Source organism: Helicoverpa zea, chromosome 23 (genome assembly GCF_022581195.2).
Source record: "Helicoverpa zea isolate HzStark_Cry1AcR chromosome 23, ilHelZeax1.1, whole genome shotgun sequence".
NCBI classification, from domain to species: domain Eukaryota; kingdom Metazoa; phylum Arthropoda; class Insecta; order Lepidoptera; family Noctuidae; genus Helicoverpa; species Helicoverpa zea.
Genome location: NC_061474.1, coordinates 720,234 through 743,779, shown reverse-complemented (window position 1 = coordinate 743,779; position 23,546 = coordinate 720,234). Strand labels below are relative to the sequence as shown.

Genomic DNA, 23,546 nt, shown 5'->3' with positions numbered 1-23,546 from the left:
TATCAAATGACCTCTCCCGCTGTGAGTACAGCGTAAGGAAGTGTCAGACTATAATGTACGAGGGCCGCGGTAACTCTTTCGAACAATCCCGCAGCCCCGGGACTTTCGCCCTGGTGGAGTTTGCTGACTCTTTTCGAGGAGCGCGTGGAGCAACTAAAATAATAATTTACGTAGAGATTATGTTTGATTTTCCCAATATTACAAGTTTGATAATTTAGTCTTTTGGATTTTTTTAATTGCCTAAATTTTCTACAACCGTAAACAAAATTCCGCGGAAAACGGATATTCCTACACAGCGACCGCTACGGTATTCAGGTACCTAATTCCAAAAAAAGTTCACGCTTGACGTCAAAGACGGTCACAATTATTTGTACTTTTCGATATTTATCAAAAATAATATTTTTCAATGTTATTATTATTTATCGAAGTACTTAATTACAGGCTATTTTGAGCAAAAGGTGGGAAAAAACATGGTAATTTTTATTTTTCTGCGTGTTTGAGGTAAATTAATCACATGGGGCAGTCACCCCGTCTGGGTTGTTGACCTTTGAGGTCACTCCAGGCTTTTTAACCAACCTTTTGCTGCTAACTCTATACACGAACTTTTGTAGATAACTATCAGTAGAAAATATGGTGTTTGATAAGGAAAATCATAAAACAGTATTGGTACTTAAATAGTAGATGTAATTAGAAATAACATAAGTTTATTTATTTATTTATTTAAAATACTTCTTGCACAAATAGTACAATGGCGGACTTAACGCCTTAGGCGTCATAAGTTATTATCTATCATTACGGTTATTCAGATAACATTAAAGGGGGTCAATAGATCTTAAAAAGTATGGATCATCGTCATACTTAAATCTCTCTCCTGTGGTGTCGGATTGCCGTCCCATCGGACTATGAGTGTGAAGGAATAGTGAGTGCAAATGTGTTTACGCAAATGCTTGAGCGCTATAATATGCCATGTGTAGCTGGCTGATCTCTTTGTGTGAGAACAGCCACTATAGTCTAAAATCGGTAGATATCGAGGGCTTAAATAAAGGTTTGTTAAACAAAGTAAAATTGTCTTTTTAAACTCATTAGCAGAAGTGAGAGTGGGCAATTGTAAGCAGAAAGTGTAAAATCAACGGCTTTTTACCTTGATAGAAATCACAGTAAGTAGGTTAGAACTAAACTTATGATAATTAACGCAATTAATGGAAGACATACGTAACTAGGTATGTGCAAAAAATACTATATTACTTAAGTAGTAACTTATTATATCGGTTGAGGTTATGCTGGTAATATAATATCTAAATATGTAATATCTATCTAGTAAGGAATTATTTTTCTTTCTGTAACTTATTCAAACGTATTTTTAATAATATTGTTAGAGTTTTTGCTATATTCCTGTAAAATAACATTTAATACAGTTTCAATTAACCATAAATTACTCTGAAGATATTGTGTAAATGAAAAAATAATTTTTCCGTGGAAACGAACAAAAATACACATTATTATAGTACCTACGAGTTATATTTAAATAAGAATATGGACACTTTATTTACAAACTCAATACAATTAACCTACAGTTACAGCCTTTTTATCGTCCCACTGCTGTGCCTCCTTTCACATTGATGAGAGGATCGCACAGGATTGAGCATTAATCACCATGCTTGCTCAATGCGGGATTAACCTACAAGTAGGAATAAAATTACTATGCTTCCATACAAAATTAGTATCAATACAACTATTATATTACCACTAAATAGACCTTAAGAAATGTTATTCTTATTAAAAAGATATCAATCTCAAACAAAATAAACTCTTACAGTCTGTTGACTGTTACGTATCATACCATGTAATACTATACAATAATAATTTATATTATTTAATGTTTTATCAAAGCAATCAGCACGCTTAGAGATCACGTCTGTCTGTTTCTGGCGCCCAACGTACGAAACTACTGGGTCAATTGTGATATGATTTACTTTCACTATGTAGTATTATTTTATTGTTGGTAAGCAATTCAATGTGTGGTTATTATGTTTTGTTTTTATTCAAAGATTATATATTTAATGGTATAACATTAGAGGTTATGTCTTACCAACATGCATTGGGTTGCCCGGGTAACTGGGTTGAGGAGGTCAGATAGGCAATCGCTCCTTGTAAAGCACTGGTACTCAGCTGAATCCGGTTAGACTGGAAGCCAACCCCAACATAGTTGGGAAAAGGCTCGGGAGATGATGAGGGGGGTAATACTCAAGCAACAACCTAAATAAGTGATTAACACTGGAACACTCTAAAAATATGCATTTGATTACTAAACCCTGGTATCTCCGCCTAAGTTTATACAAAACCAAGTGCAATATTACGAAAGCTAATTACCGGGAAATTTGTTATATTTTCCTCTACATTCACAGACAACATGATGAAGCCAAATTACCCAACACAATAAAAGATCTAAAACACGCGTTTTGTATCGAAATAACTCTAAATGTGTCCTTGCGTCAACCAGTTGTTTGGACTTTACTCTCGAACGATTCCTTGCGCGCAGGCGTTTTGTTTGTTTAGTGTTAGAAGTGTTTGAGTTTTATTCTTCAGAACAGTGTTAGAAATTAATGTTATTTAGATTTGTGTATGTGTGTGTCAAGTTCTTATTTTGAAGAAGCACCGATAGGTATAGATATACCTATTCACGCTTCATCATCATCCTGCTGCCCTTATCCCAATTTTATTTGGGGTCTGCGCAACAGGTATTCTCCTTCCATACTCTTCTATCTGCCGTCATCTCACAAGTAACATTCTTTCTTAATTTACCTATAGATACTGATTTTATAGAGTTGAAAATTAAGTTAGTTATGTGTATGTTAGTGCTCTACACACACACTAAACTTAAGAAGAACCGGGCAGATTTGTAAAAAATAATTTAAAGTTAGGTAGCATAGGAGAAAGGTTGTTCGAATTTATCGAGGTGGTTTTTTTTCGCACTAGTTTTCGTGTGGTGCAGATAAAACTGTTGTGTTAGTGGAAACTAATGACAATTTAATATAAAGCCTGAGGTTGTGCACCTGAAATCTTAAGGTATTTTGAGTCTTACTTAAGAGGAATTCGTATTTTGGACGTAACTCTAGCTTCTTTAAACTTCCGCACGTATGTTCACAAATCACTTACCTACTACAAAACCTACACTGCCCTAAAAAGCCCAGCCTTTCCCTCCACAGTTATCTAAAATATTACAGCCAAATGATAGCCGTCACGTTTTGGCAACACGTGAATTGAAACGTGTTTGCCTGTCCACTGGCATCCGTGGCCTACTATTCGTACTTACATAATGTCGACATAATGACGTGACCCCGAAACTTTGCCAAAACTATGTAGGAGACGCGTTTATATCATAATTTTATATTGAGTAGGCCACAGTAGGCAGCGATTCCGTTTTGATAATTTAATTTTATTACTGAACAATTCTTTTGAAGGGGTTACTTTAAACTCTTGTAGGAGAAGCAGTTATATTATAATTGGGTTTGGTTCGTTATATTATAATCGTTATATTATAAATTGGTCCAATTTATTTTATTAGACTTGCGTAGACATTATAGTTCGGCCATTCAGAGAATGCGTTCCTGACACGTCGCGATTGAACTGACGACGTAACTTTGCAATGGCGTTGCAGTTACGATAAAAATATTTTTGCTGGTTGTTTACCGTTTTAACAATTGAGGAGCATTAAAACAACATTATTATATCAATAATCAATGAATGTAGTTACGTCGTCAGTTCAATCGCGACGTGTCAGGAACGCATTCTCTGAATGGCCGAACTATAGTATTAATAGTCCCGTTCTAAGTAGGGGTTGATTTATTCATTGAAATCGGTTAAAATATTAAAAAAAAAAAACAGTTTTTCAATAAACCATTTAAAAATAAATAGCTTGTGAAAGCGGTATCTACTACATCAAATGAGAACTACTTAGTGTACCTGAATGAAAAGTAATCCACCTATATCCTTTTTTAAATTCAACAGAATTTCTAAACTAATAATTCAATAAAATATCTAATCGCTAAAAACTTGATATTTGGTAGGAACACCCAAACATTTAAATCAGTTCAGTAGTTTTGGCGTGAAAGCGCAAAACACAGACAGACCCGTATATGGAGTTATAGCATTTATTATTAGTTATAGGAAACGATAATTTACTTCATTAAAACTATGAACACCCTTTGCATATAATTAAGTATAAAAGTAATTAACATTTTCATACCTAGGGGAATGAATGACATCTAATACTTCTATAAAACCTGTATTTAAATGAACATGATACAGCAAAATATACAAGGTGTTGATTTGCATTTGTGCCATAGTTCAGGAGGAGGACATACAATACGTAAATAATCGATTGGAATTACAGTTGATGGGAAATAACTAATATGCACTGCTTTTTTTGTCATTGTAATGTCATGGTATTTCCGAAGTAATCCAATTTTATGAATGAAATTTATGAGTGATCGTTGCGTATGCTTTGTGTTTGCGTTTGTGTGAGGGTGCAGCACGGTTTTAACGCCAGTAACATACGCGCCAAGTTTAAATAAGGCTAGATGACATTTACGGAATTCCGAAAAAAAAATTCAAGAAAAAAAATTACGTACCAATTTTTTTATTGATTTGGGTCGAGAATCATTAGCATAATTACCTCCTTGAATATGGCACGGATGCAAATCAACAGCTTGTATAAATAGAACACAAACGTCAGTTACTTAAAAAAATGTGTCCTAAAAAGTATTTTAACGTCATTTGTTTTTTTTTAATATATTTTGTATTGGCTTTGTTTAGTAGAAAAAATAATGAATACTTATTAGAAATCCAATTAGTATCTAACATTATTACCTATAATTATAATCTATACATATATTAAATCTGTAAAAAAATGTGTCTGTATCTACATTGAATATAATAAAAAAAAGAATAATTGAATGGGGCTTAGAGACAGTAATAATAAATATAGTAGGCCAATTAGTATCTTAACTAGCCAAATAAAAAAAATAAAATAACTTATTACCTACAATTATAATTAAAATTGTTATATTAGCTGTTTTTTTTCCTCATAAATTATTTAATATGTGTCTCGTGACAGTATTTAGCCTTTAATCCGTAATAATTGCCTGACCGATCTTCGTACACGGTCATACTCTGACGGTCAATTACTTTGTGCACATTAATTAACGTTAAAACTAAATTATTCCATAAAAACATGCTATATTTGGTTATCCCGGTCTCTCTCCGGTCGCGTCGGTTTGCTGTCCCATCGGGCTAAAAGACTGAAGGAATAGTGAGTGCACCTGTGTCTGCGCAAATGCTTGTGCACTATAATATGTCCTGCGCAGTTGGCTAATCTCCTTACACGAGAACAGCCGTCGTAGCCGATAATCGGCTACGAGGACATCTCGAATTTGTTCCCGTGCTACGCTGCACCTGCTACGAGACTACGCATGTAGAGGTTGCTACGAACGGTTACTACGCTACGATAGTCTATGTTTTTTTGGGAAATGTGGTATGGATGTACAAAGACATTATTTCTTTGATAACTTTTGTACAAGGGAGAAAGTCTTTTGTCATAAGGTTTTTCTTCGCTGTAACCACCATAGGTACAGACATACTTGGAGTCTACTCTCAAGGAATGAAAAGGGTCGAATTTTCTTAACTTAACCAATTCAATGTTCACACTTAATAACGTAACATTTTTGACTTATGGTCACAATGCAAATCGTTTGTAGTCAATTGTTTCAGTTGTTTTAAAATTAATGATGTTTGAATTCGCCTTATTTTGCAAAATTCTGAAGTTTCATACTTTGTACAAGTCTGGGTTTTCAAGACGCCGACGGCCAAAGATCAAACAGGCACCAGAGGTTACGTTAGGCAGAGTAATGTCTCTATATTTTAAAATTTAAATAAAGTAGTTATAAGTTAACCTTGTCGAGTTCAAGTATAGTGTAAACCTTGTGCAGAGTTTATAAAAAAACTTGAAATCATCGAAGGTTATGTCTTTATACCAATACTTGATGTGTTGAATATTTATTATTAAACCTACAAATTATACAATTCCTTAGTTTGACATATTTATTGATTACTTCGATTAATTTTAGTCGTAAATTCTTTAATAATATGGTGGAATTGGAATTAATCATAAAAAAAAAACTTTGTTACATAACATGGTTGTCAATATAAATACCAAGCCGGTTTCGAGATTCACAATGTAGCACTCGGTCGAACGGTGTTCTCGCGAATTTCCTAAACGTTAGAACTACAAAAGCTTCTACGTAAACCAGCGGAGCGCGATGCCGCGTAGGTATCATATTAGGTACCTCTAGTTTTGACTGCTAACTATTTACCAGTGTAAGTAAGACCAGGCCAAGACAAGACTTATTAAAGATATAGAGTTATGAAGTCAAGAGTTCATTTGTTTTTTTTTTTTGCACTTTCACGGCAAAACCCGACACTTCTGGTTTAGGTTTATTTTAATTAGGACACAGATAAAACTGTGAAAAAGGCTAGTTTATTTTAAAACTAGCTTTTTTGACTAACTAAACGTTAAATAAACTGTATGACAACAACGTATAAGTATTAAATTGACATGTATTATGCAAACCTTATTTACATGAATAATATAAAAAAATCCCTATGTATTTGCAAACGCCATTGTCTGTGGTATTGCAAAATTATTGAATATATAGGTAAATAGGGATTAACATAATTATGTAAAGTAGATATAAAGCTATGAATCGCACGTGTTACTTGAAATAACTTCATTTATAAGGTTGGAAAAGATAAATGTTTATTCTTCAATGATTATTTTTTAAGTTTATTCACTACCTATTTAATGCGAGACACTACCTATTTATTTCTAGCTATACTAAGATAGTACGTCACGGGTAGTCAGAAACCAGTAAGTCTGACGCCAGTCTAACCAAGGGGTATCGGGTTGCCCGGGTAACTGGGTTGAGGAGGTCAGATAGGCAGTCGCTTCTTGTAAAGCACTAGTACTCAGCTGAATCCGGTTAGACTGGAAGCCGACCCCAACATAGTTGGGAAAAAGGCTCGGAGGAAGAGGAAGACTAAGATAACTACTTCCAGATAAAATACCTACATCCTATCTCAGGCTTTAGAATATCTGTTTACGAAGTTTCATTTCATGGATTCAGTATTTTAGTTTTGGTGTGAAATCGCGATAGTAACTTTTGCATTAATAATATATATATGTGTAAGGATGTGCTAAAAATACTAGGGAAAACCACTACACATACAAGAAATAATATCAGATTCTCACAATATTTTCTACATTCATAAGTTATCTGAATCAACTATATTCTTGCTAACTCTTTATCGTGGTAACCGGTTGTTTGACCTCATCAAATTCCTTTAAACATATTTTTAACTTAGCACTAAGATGTCGAAGGCTTCAGCAAGGTTTTACAGCCTTATAATTATTCTAATCATTAAGAAGAAATAAATAAATTATTGCTATATAAATATTTATTGAAATTAGAGAAATAGGTAAGGTGTAGAATTAAATATATGTAGCGCAAAATTGCAGATTGAATGCTATGCAATTTACATTTAAGCAATAAGTTTGTTTCTGCTTTAAAAAAAATTCTTACACTGAAGAAAATTAATCATTTGAAACTCGGCGTCAATTCGTAGTACGTAATGAGAAATCATCAAATAATCCCTCTCGCTCGCTACTTTAAAGATCTTCTAAAAGAAACAAATGACGAACTATTCGATTTATTTCTGAAATTGTGTCATCTCAGTCGTCAAAGGCGCATCCCACAGTAAATCACCAAGGTATTCGTGTCAACAGGATGAAGCCGCTATTAAGTCATTTATTAATACCTTAATAGAATAAACTGTACTAATGAACCTATAATATGCACATAAAATGCGACATTTTTGATCAAAATGGTCTCTAACAAATGTTTTGCGTTACATCATAGAAATAAGGCTATTTAAGTGTCAATGTGCAATTTGTACATGATATAAATATTGCATATTTTGTCATGGCAATACGAAATAACACTTGGATTTATCAGTCTTGATACAGTGCCCATTAAAATAGTTACTCATGGCGACGTCTAAAACCTCTTCATTTTTTGTACTATTTAGTCAAACCTAAACCTAAATTTCTATCCTAATTTTTTGAATTTCCCCGAAAATTTTCTCGAATATTCATGATCCAATAAGACTCTCTACATATCATTTATTCGTGGTTTTTCAGACACAAAAAATCTAGTCTTATTCTTGACAACTCTAACAGAACTAAAAGGCCATAAAAATACTTGAATAAATTAATTGAATAAATGTGTAGTATTTTCTAGCTATGAGCTAAATCAGTACGTATTTCCCTAGCTTTGTGACGTCATGGAAGATTCAATATGGCGGAGGCCTACCTTTGACCAGTGACGAGTAATTAGAATGGAAGTGTGAAATAGCTGAAATATTAAAAACTAGGATTTTTTTGTATGTCAATATTAAAGTCATTTAAAGTCAACGTAATTTAATTACATAGGTAATACTTATATTTTCCTTATCACTAGTAGTATAGTGTGCCAAGTTTCCTTTATATCGAACATTATAAATAGGTATTACATTTGAGTTCATTTTTTTTGTATGAGTGGGTCACCTGTTTTAGATTTACTTATTGATTAATAGAGTACTCATAAATAACGTTGCCTAATATTACAGTTTTCCTCATCATCATTATTTTTCGGTATTTTTCTTCGCATTTTTAGTTTGTATTTTTTACCAGTTTGACTTTTGTAGGTACTGACTGGGGCCAAAGTTCTATCTGCTAGGATTTATTTATTATTTTTCTTACACATAGAGGAAAATATTGATAGTTCCTGTAAATAATGAGTTGGCACGAATGTTAGTTGGAAATGATTCACGCGGTTAAGCAACCTGTCGCGGTCACTGATTAGATGGGGCACCGTTTAGTTTTATGCGTTTTATTGCTTCACTAGGATTTTAATGGTTTCAATTAAGTTTTTAAAAGGTTTGTATGATAAGGTTAATAGCTGGTTTCCATTATTTACCTATAAGGAAATATGGTATTTTTTACTTTTTAGTTTTGCTTTCTTTCTGAAATCTTTATCTGAGCCAAAAGGTGTTTTAATTTTTTCTTCGCTAAAATAATTGCAATAATATAAGTACATGTCCATTGTCCAAATGCATAAGTTTGCATTTATAATATAAATAATAATCGGGGATTTTTTCAAATAATTTATAATTAACTTTAATGAATCATCATCATCATCGTCTCAGCCATAGGACGTCCACTGTTGTACATAGGCCTCCCCCTTTGATCTCCACAGATACCTGTTGGAAGCGACCTGCATCCAACTTTAATGAATAGTTAAGTTATATTAAAGATCATAAGGAACAAATTAATTAATACATATTTCCTTATTTAGAAACTAATTTAAGGTTATTTTTATACGTAAGTATGCAAAAACTTGACACGAGGCTTGTTAAGATTTTTTGTAAAATATTCAAATTAATGTAACTTCAATTAATAACTTGTAAGAGATAAATCTTCAAAAACACAGCAGACATGGTCACCGTCATAACAAAAAAAACTTGTTTGGAATTAATTATGGTCATAGGTTTTAATAATTTTAATTAAACATATAACTTTGTTTAGATCTGCTGTGTGCAGTCAGTATTTTTTAACATTACCTTATTTTTAGGACAAGTGTTTAAGAATTGTATTTTTTAAATTAGCATTAGAACCTAGAACATATACCAATTCCAGCGCAGTTTTTCAAATTCCACATTTATCTAATCCACAGAAAGCAATAATAAGCTGTAAGTATAATTAATACATATCTGCTTTCAATATTGGATGGTTTGCATCTCTCCGGTTTCTATTTCCATATTAATTGGTGAAGAATGTCAGTAACGTAACAATTACTTTCGTTTTTACACCTGACGTATATTAGGGTCACTCTAAGATCTGCATTGTGGCACGTGTGAGCAGTTGAACCAGAATTAATGCCACTTCATGGTACTTTCACTAAAACTTGGCTCATAAGCATAACACAACCGTGCCTAACTCACGTTACAACGATGATCAGATCGCATCGCTATCTCAGATCTAATCAATTCGTTTCTGCTCAATGATCAAGCAATGCAGAAGGAAACAATTATGCAAAACATTGTGTGATCTTAAATTATTCCTCACTCGTCAACCGAAGGCTTTCAATCTAATTAATATATGAAATTAGCTGGGAGCGAACCAACCGAATAAAGCTAGCTACAGGTGTGTGTGTGTCGATTGAAGCAACAAAAAAACCCAGTGTTGCCGAAACTACTTGCGTCATACCTTCTTGCTTGACACGCTGCTGGACTGGCCACTAAGACACTGCTATAGTCTGTAGAAGCCGGTTTAAAAAAAAAAGAACGCAGCGCGGCTTGTGAGCGAAAACGGAACGCTTCAGTCAGCGATTGAGCGCGCCGCACCTCACACGCTTTGACCACTCGCGCCGCAAAATTCGCGCCACGAATTAGAAAGTTTCGTAAACCTTTACGCAAATTCCACGTTACGTGTATGTGTGAGTGTTTTTACATTTAATTTATAATATAATTTGTTAATTTTGGTGTTTGTTTCTGTGTACTGTGCTGTGAATCGAGTACATGATACAAGGAAGCTGACAAAGGCCACCGAGATGCTTATAACGTGAGTTTTTAAATATTAAGTGATGTGATTAGCATCCCAATTAATGATTGGTTACGAGTTTCATTAACTCTTGGAAGGAAATGAGGAATTTATTCGTGACCTCATTTCTTTCGACATTTGTAATTCGACTAGAATTTGTGCAAATAAAATGTTTCGCATTGCGAAAACTTCCGTCAGGTCTAGCCGTTCGGACACTTTCGACTTGACCCAGAAATATTATTTTCATAGTAATTTGCATTAGGACTGGCATTAACGTTATGTATGTATGTGTTCTTAAGGCTCAGCTGATGTGTTGATAACATTATGCAACACTGATTTATTCAGGAAAAACATATTGACGTATATTTTCCTTTACTCAAACGATTTCATATTTACTTAATAGGCGATAATTTTTAAACAATTTCCACACGAGCTCTAATCATAGCTGTAATTACGAACTACGTTAATTATAATATCGAGAAAATTATTTTTTAATTATCAGTACATTTTTTGTGGAACGTGCAAGGAATTTTCCTCATTGAAGTACTTCTAATATACCTAAGAAGAAAAAGGAGATTTCATTGTCTAAGAATATTACAGTTTTCAATGTTATACCGATCTTTCATAATCCTGAAACAGTTCATTCAAGCAATCGTGATAAGGTTTTAGTTTTTTTCTGTGCAATCTAATTACCTTGTTATTACAATTGCCATAGTTAATATAATCTCGCTCGGTTTCCTTACTAAATTTTACAGAAAATTTATTTTATTATCATCTGCCCAGCCTTTTCCTAACTATGTTGGGGTCGGCTTCCAGTCTAACTGGATGCAGCTGAGTACCAGTGTCTTACAAGGAGCGACAGCCTATCTGGCCTCTTCAACCCAGTTTCCCCGGGCAACCCAATACCCATTGGTAAGACTGGTTACAAAGTAATGGATGAGATTGAATCTGATCGACGTGGAGTCTTCATCATCAGCTTGCATTGTTCCACTGCTAGACATAGGTCTCTGTTATGTAAAATGACAGATAAGTCTACTAAAAGTAATGTCAAAATCAAACAAAATAAAATTTTAAAGTCTGTCTACACTCGGTGGAAGCAAAACCGGAACAGTTGCAAAAAATAAATAATTTTGTGAAATTATAAATGTCAACTTAGTGACGTAAACATTGTTCAAAGAATTTGTGTATTTTATTAAGATAGTCTATCATAGTTTTTTTGTTATTGCATAATCAGTCTTCCTTGTATGTATAAAATGATGTAGACATAATATGTTAGTAGCGTTACCTCTAGCATTTTTTTAATATTTTGAAAAAATTGAGAGGCCTAACAGGACAGAAACAGGTTGTGTTATAAAAAATTTAAGTATTGTCTATTAAGGCTACTAACATTGTCATTTTATAAAATAATTACCAAAAATCAAGTTTTTCCGTTTTCACATGTAATAAAACGTGATTCTTCTTCAAATCGGATGAAGTCCTAATATTCAAAACTGGTTTTTAATACGAGAAATACAAGTAACACAGGTGATTAAAATCCTTGGTTAAGAATTTTTTCTTCGCAACCATCATAAAATAATATTTTAGGTAATATTTTTATGGGCCTCTCAGTGATTTTTGAAATACAATAGAGAAACTCTTTAAATTTTTCTAGATGAAAATGCATTTTTTTCTATAAAATATACCTAGGTTTAGTTTTCAACCTAAGAAAAACTTGCAAACTCGGTGATACGCAGCAAAATAATATACAATAATTATTTTTAATTGTTCTTAGTACTTAGTGTTTTAATCGTACTTAGTTATTAACGAGAACTGAAGGAATATTCCGTCTTATTGATTCTATTACTAACCAGAAGTTTAAAATTGTATAAAAAAACACTTTATTAAGGGATAAATAATGCATATTATCACAATGTAAAGTAGAAATTATATAGATAATAGTTCATTATGATATAATTGTCCTGACAGTTATGATAAGGAAAATTAATATTTTTCCCTACATCAAGGGTTTGCAATCAAACCAATGATCGGTTCTGATGCAATCCTAATCAATATATTACAAAATATTGAGACTATTTTAAAACTACTAGTACGATTAAAGTATTTTCAATAGAAAATAAAATATATAAGCGTAAAATTTACCACTGTGAACTTGTTAAATATATCATAAAGATTTTATGGCTGACTCATTTTTATTGCACCGCAGTGTACGTAGGTACATGAACTGTAAGACCAACGTCGATACTTATAATCCGAAACATACACAGAAAAAAGTAAGCATGTACCGAAAGAACTGCATCATTCTCTGCCTAGCCTTTTCCCAATTATGTTGGGGTCGGCTTCCAGTCTAACCGGGTGCAGCTGAGTACCAGTGTTTTACAAGAAGCGACTGCCCTGCCTGACCTCCTCAACCCAGTTACCCGGGCAACCCAATATCCCTTGGTAAGACTGGTTATCAGACCTACTGGCGCTTTTTTACCAAAAGACGACCCCAGTTACCCGGGCAACAAAATACCCTTCTAGACTTACTGGCGCTTACCAAAAGAACTGAAATTACGAGGTAATAATAATATGTAACTTCGTTCTGATCTGAAATCGGTTAAAACTGCATTTTTCCTTAAGCATTGACGTCATGCGTTGCCAAAAAGTCCGGGTCATTGAGTTCAACCTTTCCTTAATGATGTGAAATGACTTCACTTTAATAGCGAGTCATTTGTGTGTGTAACTGTATTCTCAAATTAACTCCCGTGGTTGTTCAGTGCAATAACGTAGTAACCCCTTTTTATTTCGGAATGAGATTCTTTAGATTTCTAGGAAAAACGTAGCTTTTTGAATGAATTTATTTTTTGAAATATGTAGCTCCAGAGATAATCCATCGCTTAACATTATTACAATACCAATCGATACTAGTGTAATAAAGAGGAACATTTTTTTTTGTTTCTTGGTTCGAACTCGAAAGACTCAAACACTTCTGGACCGATGTAAAAAAATCTTTCACTCTTCGGGAGCTAGACTATTCCCGACTAACATAGGCTATATTTTGTCTTGATCTGGGCAGTTGTTTCCACGGGACGTGGGTGAAACTGAGTTAAAACAACTAGTATTTACAAAACCTCATAAAGGCATGAAATATACTGCAGCTAAGTATAACAAGGTTTTTACACTAATAGCAGAGTAAGTGCAGATTCTAATACCGTAGCAACAACTGCACAAGTGATGGGTGGTCTGTATCTAAAAGCAATCGCAATCATGGCCGATATGCAAATATACACATTATCCTTCTCCACAGTACACTAATTTATATTCCATTTAACCCAATGCCAAGATTAATCAAGGTTTAGCACTAAATCAATTTCATTTAGGCACACTTTTATGTAAGGTGCGTCTACACGGTGCATGTAGCTGGAGCAAGTTAACATGCGCAAGTGACAAGAGCACGCGGGTGGGTATTTAGCTTTGGTACATGCGCGAGTCGCTGGATACTCACGTTTTTAAAATGCACGTAACCTTGCACCTAGATGCACCTTTAAAAAAAATCTACAGTAATTTCTCAGACGGTCAAAGTTCGAAGTAATTGTGTCAGTGAACCTGGCAGAACTTAGTAACTCGCAAAAAATTGTCAAGCCGGAGTCGGAAGATTTTACACTGTCGTGCAGAAAAAGGAAGTAATAATTATTATGTTTTTGTATACGAATTATTGTAATTATTTTTGTATAATAACTAGTTTTTTTTGTAGTATTAAAAGGCTAAGGCTAAGGCTAAGTCATGGGAGCAAGTAGGATTAGCATAAATCTGGTTTTTGTTTTCCGTGTGAGCATAATGAGCAAATAATTATTATTTTTCCTATATAATTTACACGCATTTTTAATAAAATGCAAATCAATCGTTTTTCAAAATTCCAAGCTTCTATTTTTTTAAGTTTTTCAATAGCGTACTGACCCCTAAAGCCGTGTAACCACAACATGACCGAAAAGTTATTGAACTGATGAAGTCATTCTAACAAAAGTTTCAACAGTAAACAATATGCACTATGCGTATATCTTTATTTGCATTCTGATCAAATATAACATACTTGAAAAGTATACAATAGGCTTTATATAGAGCTCAAATTGCTCTAAAGTCTATATCGAAAAACTTTAGAAAAACAAACACGTAAGTATTTTATTATTAGTAATATTTTTTTATATCTTATTAGTTTTTTTTTCTCTTAGCTTTTCATCCTGATATTTTTAACTTATATCTCAGTGTCCAGTTCTCATTTAAATTAAGTATTTATTCAGACTATTGTTCTCATTTTTAATTCAGTCTTTTACGAGCTCAAAACATTAAGTTAAACGAACTGCATTAAGACTATGACTCAACTAATTACATACTTCATTTAAAAGGATATGATTTCTCTCGAATTCACTGTTACTTTACACTCGAAAACCTACTCTAATTTTTCAGTAATAAAGTCTGTTTTACGATGAAAGTGTATGACACTATGGCCTTGCGTTACACCAGCGTGCAGTATAAATTACACAGTTTAAGTCGAGATAGGTTTGGGCGCAAAATAATTGGGGTCTAGAGGTAACAAAGTGGTAGTTTGTTTTGGTGGCCACTCACCTGGCACTGTATTTTTGTTCTAAACTATTATTTACGTAGATTAAACGTTTAAGTGCACGAAATAAACGTCCCTTTGTGTCCGATTGTAAGGTCAGCGTAATTGCGCAATGTGACATACTCGTGTCTTTCGCAAAGTTTTAATGTACATTGCTTCATGGTAACTAATTGCTTCAACGTATAGTCTGACTGTTTTTTGGTGCAGGACAGTCCTGCCAATCAGTACAAAAAATGGTGCTATCCCTTGGAAATTGACAGCTGTCAACTGTACAAAAGGTGCCCTATATTTGAGTTGTTGATATGTAACTGTCAAAATGATATCTATACATCTAATTCTATTGGAATGACGTGAGTTCTTTCATTTTCTTAGTATTTTTTAAATTTATTTGTCTACGATTTTACACGTCAAAATAAACAATCCAAAAATACTCGGTATTTTTTGTGTGTATAAAATCATGATTACGTAGGTAGGTACTTGATATGTAAATTATAAAATTAATCACGTTATACGTATTTCGCTTGGTTTTTTTTCATGGTTAATATGCTTTGACGGCAGAGGAAAGAAAAAATAAAGTTCTTTGTTATAGATTAAAGTTTGGACTTTGGGCAGTACACAGGCAGAATTTTTATGATGGCTAAATATTCTTTATTCAAACCAAAACTAATTTAATTTGGTTAATGCCATTGTTTACTTGTAGAAAACAAGATTTTTTGTTCTAATCTTTAATGATAAGTTTTAGTACCGTCACACTTTAATGCCGATTTTTTTATAAAATTTTTGGTTGCTTATTTCCTAGTTTTCAAATACATTAATCAATAAGATGTTTCTAACATTATTGCGTATTTTTTTATAAATACAAATGACTTCGAAATAAATAAAATCAAACGATTTCATAGAATTGTTCCACAACTAATTAAAAAGCGAAGAGATAAACTAGGGTAATGACAGTTTAATAGTACTTTATCTGCAAGAAAAATAACCTGCACCTATTCGCGTTATCAACGCTTGGATGGCTCTAGCTAGACTCTATCACAATATAGAAGTAATTACATATTGCTTTATTTCTATATTCTTTATACGTAATATTATTTATTCACAATATGTACTTGAAATCAATTGAGTACCTTAAGGCACACTTTTATAAGCTTCACTTGCATTAACACTATTTTATATGCTCCAGGTGTGTTATAAGAATGATAAAAAGTTTTTATATACTTGTCTAAATATGCTATGTGTAGTTTAACAAACAAAGGAAGCTTACTTCGCAGCTATATTTAGAGCTCTTCAAAAAACAGCGAACATAAAATCTACACATAAACGAAATACCTAAACCTCTCTATAAAATCTTAGTTCTAGAACCGAAACCAGTATTACCTATTAGCTAATCCTAAACAACTTTTTGCTTTACCCACGTCAGCAGAATTGGAGATAACGTCGAAAATATTAAGCATTTACGTCACATGGTACAAAACAAATCTAGTGGGTCGTTTTTTTTGTCCGCGAGTGTATGATCGGATACATTCCATCTTTGTTTTTCTTATATAATTAGTAAGAGTGGATACAGACTGCCGACTAAACAGTTGGCCGACAGTTGGCCCTGTATTTGGAAAAAAAAAGTTCAAATCGGGCCTGCTGGAAGAGATTTCTTAAGAAATAAGTAGTGTACTTTGTACTTGATTGTTCTATTTTTCTCTCTCATTAACTGTGTATATAAATTGTCAAATAAATAAATAAAGTCGGTCTGATACCGGCTAAATACCTGATCGTTGTATAGGTAGTTCAACTCAGATTTGCGCGCGGCCCTATGTGTGCGTCGGCTTGTAAATATACAACTTTCATTCGTGTGACAGTGACGTCGTCCGAGCATGACGTGTTCTTATCGCTTTTTGTTATGGGTACAGTCGTTTACGAAAATGTCTAGTTCTTCACGGAGAAAATGTTTAAGGAGTCAGGTAGCGTTTCAAAAAATGAAACATTCAAAGCTTTTTATTATTACATTTTACAGTTTTTCATTATTTTCTCATACGTTTTTTCAAATTGACATTGACAGAATCTAAGAAATAAATAAGGTGAAATATCTAAGATGTATTAAATACCTCTTACATATTTTCTAGCTCGGGGTACGCGGACTATAAATAAAAGTGTGGACTGAGAATGTAAAAAGACGTATAATCTAGCATAATAATGTAAACAAAATGTGTGGGGAATTAAAATTTTTTTTTTTTATACCAAAATAAGACGGAAATAATGAAACTCATAAATGAACGTTTAAGTAAAATTGATGAAGGGGTGTTGGGTAATACTTGTCGATATATACATACATATACAAATATACAAAAGAAAAAAGAAGAATACTATAGACATTTTGACATGTAGTCAAAATTTATAATTGACCTTGGTGAGAGTAGCGAATCTGAAAATTCATCATTTATTTTTCAAGTAGCGATTCAGAATCATTATAAATAAATAAACATTAAATTACGTAATAACTGTTTTTCTTTAAACAGCCGTATACTACCCCTAAATAACTGTATTTGTACCCGACTGTACCTCTTGTCACGCACACAAAGTCACTGTATATGTACAAGGGTTACCCACACATAAGGCCGCGCGCAAGACTGAGTTCAACTTACTATAATGTGCGTACTACCATTCATCTTCATACTGATTTATGAGCCCGAAACTGTCGGGCGACTATAAGTTTGCAGTGTGCTCTAAGAGAGAATGTTACATAAGGAGCGATGTAAGAAAAATGAAATGATTACTTCTTGCTCTGATTAGGGTGAAATGATGGCGGATGATATAAAGATAGATATAAAGATAGGTTTAGAATGCGGTAGAATGCCGTAGGGCGGAGTTGTGACATGCAAATTACAATGGGGTTTTTGATATTATAGTTTGTCTCGTGTAATGTTATTTTAAAGATGTTATGCATAATGCAAGTAAATCATAATAATTAGTTTCACATGCATTGTATAATTTTCTCATGGATAACTTGTACTGTAGGAAAACTAATGTAAGCGTCTCTTTCGTGGTGTTTATAGTTACTAGCCAGTTTGTCTCCCTAAGACCTTCTCTGAGGAACCCTGGATATACCTTGATGTCTTATAGGCCTATTCAAATAAAAACAAATGATAGTTAAAAAAATGGGAATAAATTTAAAAAAAGAACTGTTGTGTGATTTATAGTCTACTACTTACTTCTTTCAGAATTTTCATGTTCATTGGCCGTCGAAATGCAGCTAAAACATGTTCGACAATATAATTGAATTTGAAAGTAAAAACCACCGGACAAGAGTTTGTGCAAAAGGTAAACAACTGAACATAATGGTTGAAGAAGTGGGTCAAATATATTCGTAGGCGGACTAGACAATGTCTTAATATTTGCTGTGTTTTGGACAAATCTTGTCTTGTAGGCTCTTCTGAAGTTATTGTTTGACGGTTTCAACAATCCGAAAATATGAAGTTATTAAATAATACTAAATGTAATGCTAAATTGTGATATTTACAAACAATCAGACGTCAAAATCAAAGTAAGTATAAAAACCTATTTTCTTTATATTTATTGTGCTCATATCGAAATGAAGGAATGATTACTGACTAGATGTTTTCCTGCGGTTTCACGTGCGTCCCGAGGGATTTGGGAACTATTGCCCGTACAGGGACAATGTATAACCTATGTTACTGGAAAATAATGTAGTTTCCCAACAGTGAAATAAATGTTTAAATCGGTTCAGAAGTTTTTCAGCCTGTGGGGTACAAACAAAAAATGTGTTTACTATACTAGTGCAGAAAATAATACATTTGCATTATACAGTGTGAGTTTTGATGAATCTATCATTAATCTTATCGGCGGCAAAAATGTTTAAAGTAAATATATTAGTCTAAAAATAGTTGAAACCGTGATACATAAATGATAGAGAACTCGACCAAGTTACCTAACGCCTAATGCGTATGTATGGAGTCGGTCGGAAGGGCAGCTGTCGAAACAACGAAGCCTGTTCCAATTCGGTCCAATAGTTTTCGAGATTAGCACAAACATGCAGACTTGTGAGTTACTTAGTATGCGGTATAGTTTTATTTAGGTGGATTTGGGTGTTTGAAGAATGTACTATTATTGCGTAGAGCGTTCGTTCTGTAGCGTAAAGGTATCAAAACAAAACTAGCGTTTTCGGCTTATATGTTTTTGGAATGGATTTTAAAAAGATATGTTGGGGGAAGCCTATATGTGCTCATGCAAATATCAGGTTGCCAATTTTATGAAATTAATAATTTTGACAAATTAAAACAAATGTTCAATTAAATGAACGTACAGTTATTATTTACTATTCTTAGCCCATAATGTCCCACTGCTGGGCAAAGGCCTCCCCATCTTGCTTCCACACTTCTCGATCTTTCGATCGAGCCCACCAGTCTCGACAATAGGCGTCAAGGTCATCACACCATCTCTTCCGGGGCCCACCCTGCCTGCGGTGTCCATCCTGAGGTGTCCACTGACGTATAGTCTCAACATAAAAATTCCATTGACCCTTTGCGTGATTCGGGTATCGAACCCAGGACCCCAAGTTCAGCAAACCTGCTTGGTTTATTGGGCAGATAAAGTGAGATTCCATTAAGAATTGATATTATCGATTGTACCAAGAAACTCATTGGTTTCCACTTGATAATCCACTGTGAAGAATTTATTTTATTATGGAAATATTTTCTAAGGGTTTTCGTCATACAGATGCTATTAAGATAATGTGATTAACATCTTAAGTAAGTTATATTATGAATACGTATGTAGTTAATTTCTTTGTATCTTATTACTCAGTAACGCATGGACCGATTCAGATAAAAATTAGCTTTACCTGTTATGAAAACTTTTATATGTAGTTTTAATATGGAATATAAATACTGAGGGTTACTCTAATAAAATACTTATTTGAATAAAGCAAAATCTGAAATCTAACATTATAAGTTTTTTTTAAGGAGAAGTAAGAATATCATTCTATTACTCTTTGCTGTTGAATCAATTTCCATAAACTCGTAGTACAAAGGTTCTAAGCGATGTTAAATACATCGAAGGCTTAATTATAAGGTTTTTCTTTGTAAAACAAATAACTTAGTGACAAACAGGAAACGCCTATATATAGCCAAGTGACGTAAATAAGGTGTAAGGCCAACTAGGGTCACCATTGATGTGTGAGGTCAAACGCCATAAAAACCCATCAGTTATTTGAATAATAAATTTTGCAAAGTTTTCAAGTTAATAATGTTAGTTATATGATGAAAGATTGCTGTAGACAAAATGATTTAATTTGTTAGATTTTCGTTAAGATATCCGTTTTTGTTGAATGTGAAATACATATTGCGATAAGTATTGTACGAATGTAATCGTATTTTAATTTGTATTTTAGTACCTTCTTAGAAATATGATTTATCATAAAATCTATGTGCTACGGGACGATGGAAATATTTTGACGATATTTAAGGCCATTAGAATCAAACTAAACTACATGTTATTCAAAATATTGATAGGCAAACGAATGCTTTATAGGCCTAGCCCAAAAATGTGTTCCCGAAAACAGTTGTACACAGAAAAGACATCAACGCGTTCGAGTCACAAATATTTTAGCACATCGCATTTTATTTTGACATTGGTTTTAGTCTCATTTCGCTGAAAATAATTGTGTACACTTAAATAAAAGTTTATGTTCATACTTTCAGCTATTTGTATACAAAATTGCATATAAATCGGTCCACTGATTTAAAGGTGAAAGCGTTACAAATTAAAAACTTTCTGGGTCTCTTTTTACACAGGCATCAAAATGCCTAATTTTCGTTGTTCTTTTTAAACTTCCCTGTAAATTTTGTTAGACTGATAGACACTGAAAGGCGTTGTGTGGTGCTATAAATTATGTTATTTCTATCAAATGTATAGAAAAGCTGTTTCATAGAAGTAAAAAAATACAAGAGTAAAGTATATATTATTTAAAAGTTAACTACCTCTTTAAGTTATATTATACATTACCAAAGGCTTTACGAAAAGCTATATCGAGGTCAATGACCCGCGTGACATCACTCGAACACGCAATTTGCGCAACTCTCATTCACTTTATGTTCAATCAAACAAGTTCCTTTTGTTTAATATTGCTTAATTATTATTAACTAGCCGATTTCACGTGGTTTCCTCCGCGTCCTGTGGGAACTACAGCTCGTACCGGGGTAAAATATAGCCTATGTTACACAGGAAGACTGTAGCTTTCCAACAGTGTAAGAATTTTCAAATTGGTTTAGTATTTATTTATTCGCTTGACCTATTCTTTTCTAGAATTAATCTATTTATATAAGAAATGCAAATTAATACATTTTATCAGCATATACCTATCTTCTTTATTTCCCAAAGTTATTTTTATAAAACTACTTTGTATATTTCCAACAACATCTTGATATTAAGTTTTTAATTACAACTTAAAACTACCTATTTTTCTCGACGCTAGCTTAAAAGACGAAAAACAATTCTTTAAGTCACTCTTACAAAAATTATTGTTCGAATTTGAACTTTATAATTAGGGACATAAGAGTGTATATTCTTTTGAGTGTTGATTCTTAAAGACGCTTATTAAAAATGATGGTTCGTATTTGAACCTTATTGTTAAAGACATAAGAGCGTGTATTCTTTTGTGTGTGGAGGTCAGAGGGGTCAATAAACAATAGGTTATGTATGTGTGCGTGATCGTGTGTAGGCATCATTATTTAGCTGCTATTTGAGATGAATAATTGCAAGAGAATATTATCTTAGGAATATGAAGCCCGTTGGTTAAAACCACACTACCTACCTACCTACAAAAAACTGCAAAACTCTGTATGTAAAGACAGAGGCCAATAAGTCAACATACTTCAATCTGTTAAGTTTTAAAAATCGAACATCAACCTTCCACTATTGCGATAAGGTTGAAAATTTATTGAAGAAAGTTTGACAGATTGAGGTAAGTTGATGTGTGTACCAAGTTTTTAGTAAAAGCAAAATTAATAAAAAAATATAGTAAAATAGCTTATCCGATTTCTATGACAAAAAAATAATAATTGCGTATTTTGAGTTCCAAAATTCCCAATAGTTATTTTGTTGTTCTAATACTTGAATACGTATACCAACTATAGCAAAGTGAATTAATAAAACATTTTAAACCACAAGTTTTTTTGGCTCACTTTTTGCAATTTATTCTTCAACTTACCGATAGGATGCATTACTGCATATAACTTCCACACTTGAAGGCTATTTTAGTACATAACCTCTATATTTTGACCTGGTTATACAGTAAACATCGTGAGAAAAAAACAAACAAACGTAAAAACCAACATTACGGTCAAATGTAGTGTTGGTAAACAAATTCCTATAAAATGATGGTCAGTCTGACCTTGAGATGAAGGTCACTGGGAGGTCATTTTATATAAAAGTAGTCGAATTTAATTTAATTGTATGGTCATCTTGTTTTTGAGTTCGGAAGTGACATTCGGACATGTCTGTTTATGGTAGAGAAGGCTGTGAAGAGGCTAGAATGGAAAGTAATTAATCTCTATATTCAGCTTGAGGATCAAAAATTGTATATTAAAAAACAAAAATTAAGTACATAAATCTGACTTCGTACTTCGGTCATATTGTCGAAAGCGCTTCGGAGGAATTTTTAACCCCAAAATATTTTGCTGACTTCAGAATATCTTATATGCCATAGATTGATCAAAGTCATTTCACACAGTAGCTTTAGATATTTAATTTAAGTAGCAAATATCACTATAAAACAGCCACTTACCAAGTAAGTGCTAAGAACGGTTATTTGGTTTAATTAATTGATATATTTATTTCGGACCAAGCACACAGTAACGATACAGGTCCATATTATGTTTATAAATGAGAAACTTAAAAAAGTTAGATTTTACCAGTCAACCCCAAAAAACTCTTACCATCCCATCTACCATCATCCATCCCACCATCCTCACCCCATCAACATTCTCATCACCCCACATGTCATCACAGTGTTGCCAGCTCTACAAGTTGCACCATCAAACCTTCACAAACCTGCGTGTGCGCATATAAACACGTATCGCAACGACGCTGCAAGGTCGGTGAAAACGAGCCGGTCAGTTTTGGTGGCTCGACCTTTGGGAGTGTTGGTGGATGTTGGGGCAAATGTTTGTGGTGTGGTTTAGGTAAAGAAGTGCCTTTGGTGATGGTGATTAAGTGGCTATCCTAAGAGTCGATTGAGTAGTGGGT

The 23,546-nt window shown here is 33.3% G+C and overlaps 1 protein-coding gene across 4 annotated transcripts in view; it reads left to right on the top strand.

Moving 5' to 3' along the window:
* Positions 1-23,546, top strand: part of LOC124641764 (ABC transporter G family member 20) — a 95,155-nt gene that overhangs the window by 18,371 nt on the left and 53,238 nt on the right. Inside the window, exon 1 of one of the 4 annotated variants that reach the window (XM_047179958.1) lies at positions 10,498-10,714. The exons of 2 other annotated variants lie outside the window; for them this stretch is intronic. In XM_047179958.1, coding sequence (XP_047035914.1) covers positions 10,704-10,714 — 11 coding nt within the window. In that variant the 5' untranslated portion in view covers positions 10,498-10,703. Of the gene's footprint in view, positions 1-10,497; positions 10,715-23,546 lie in introns of those variants that run through there. One more of the 4 variants, XM_047179959.1, reaches the window with a different exon arrangement.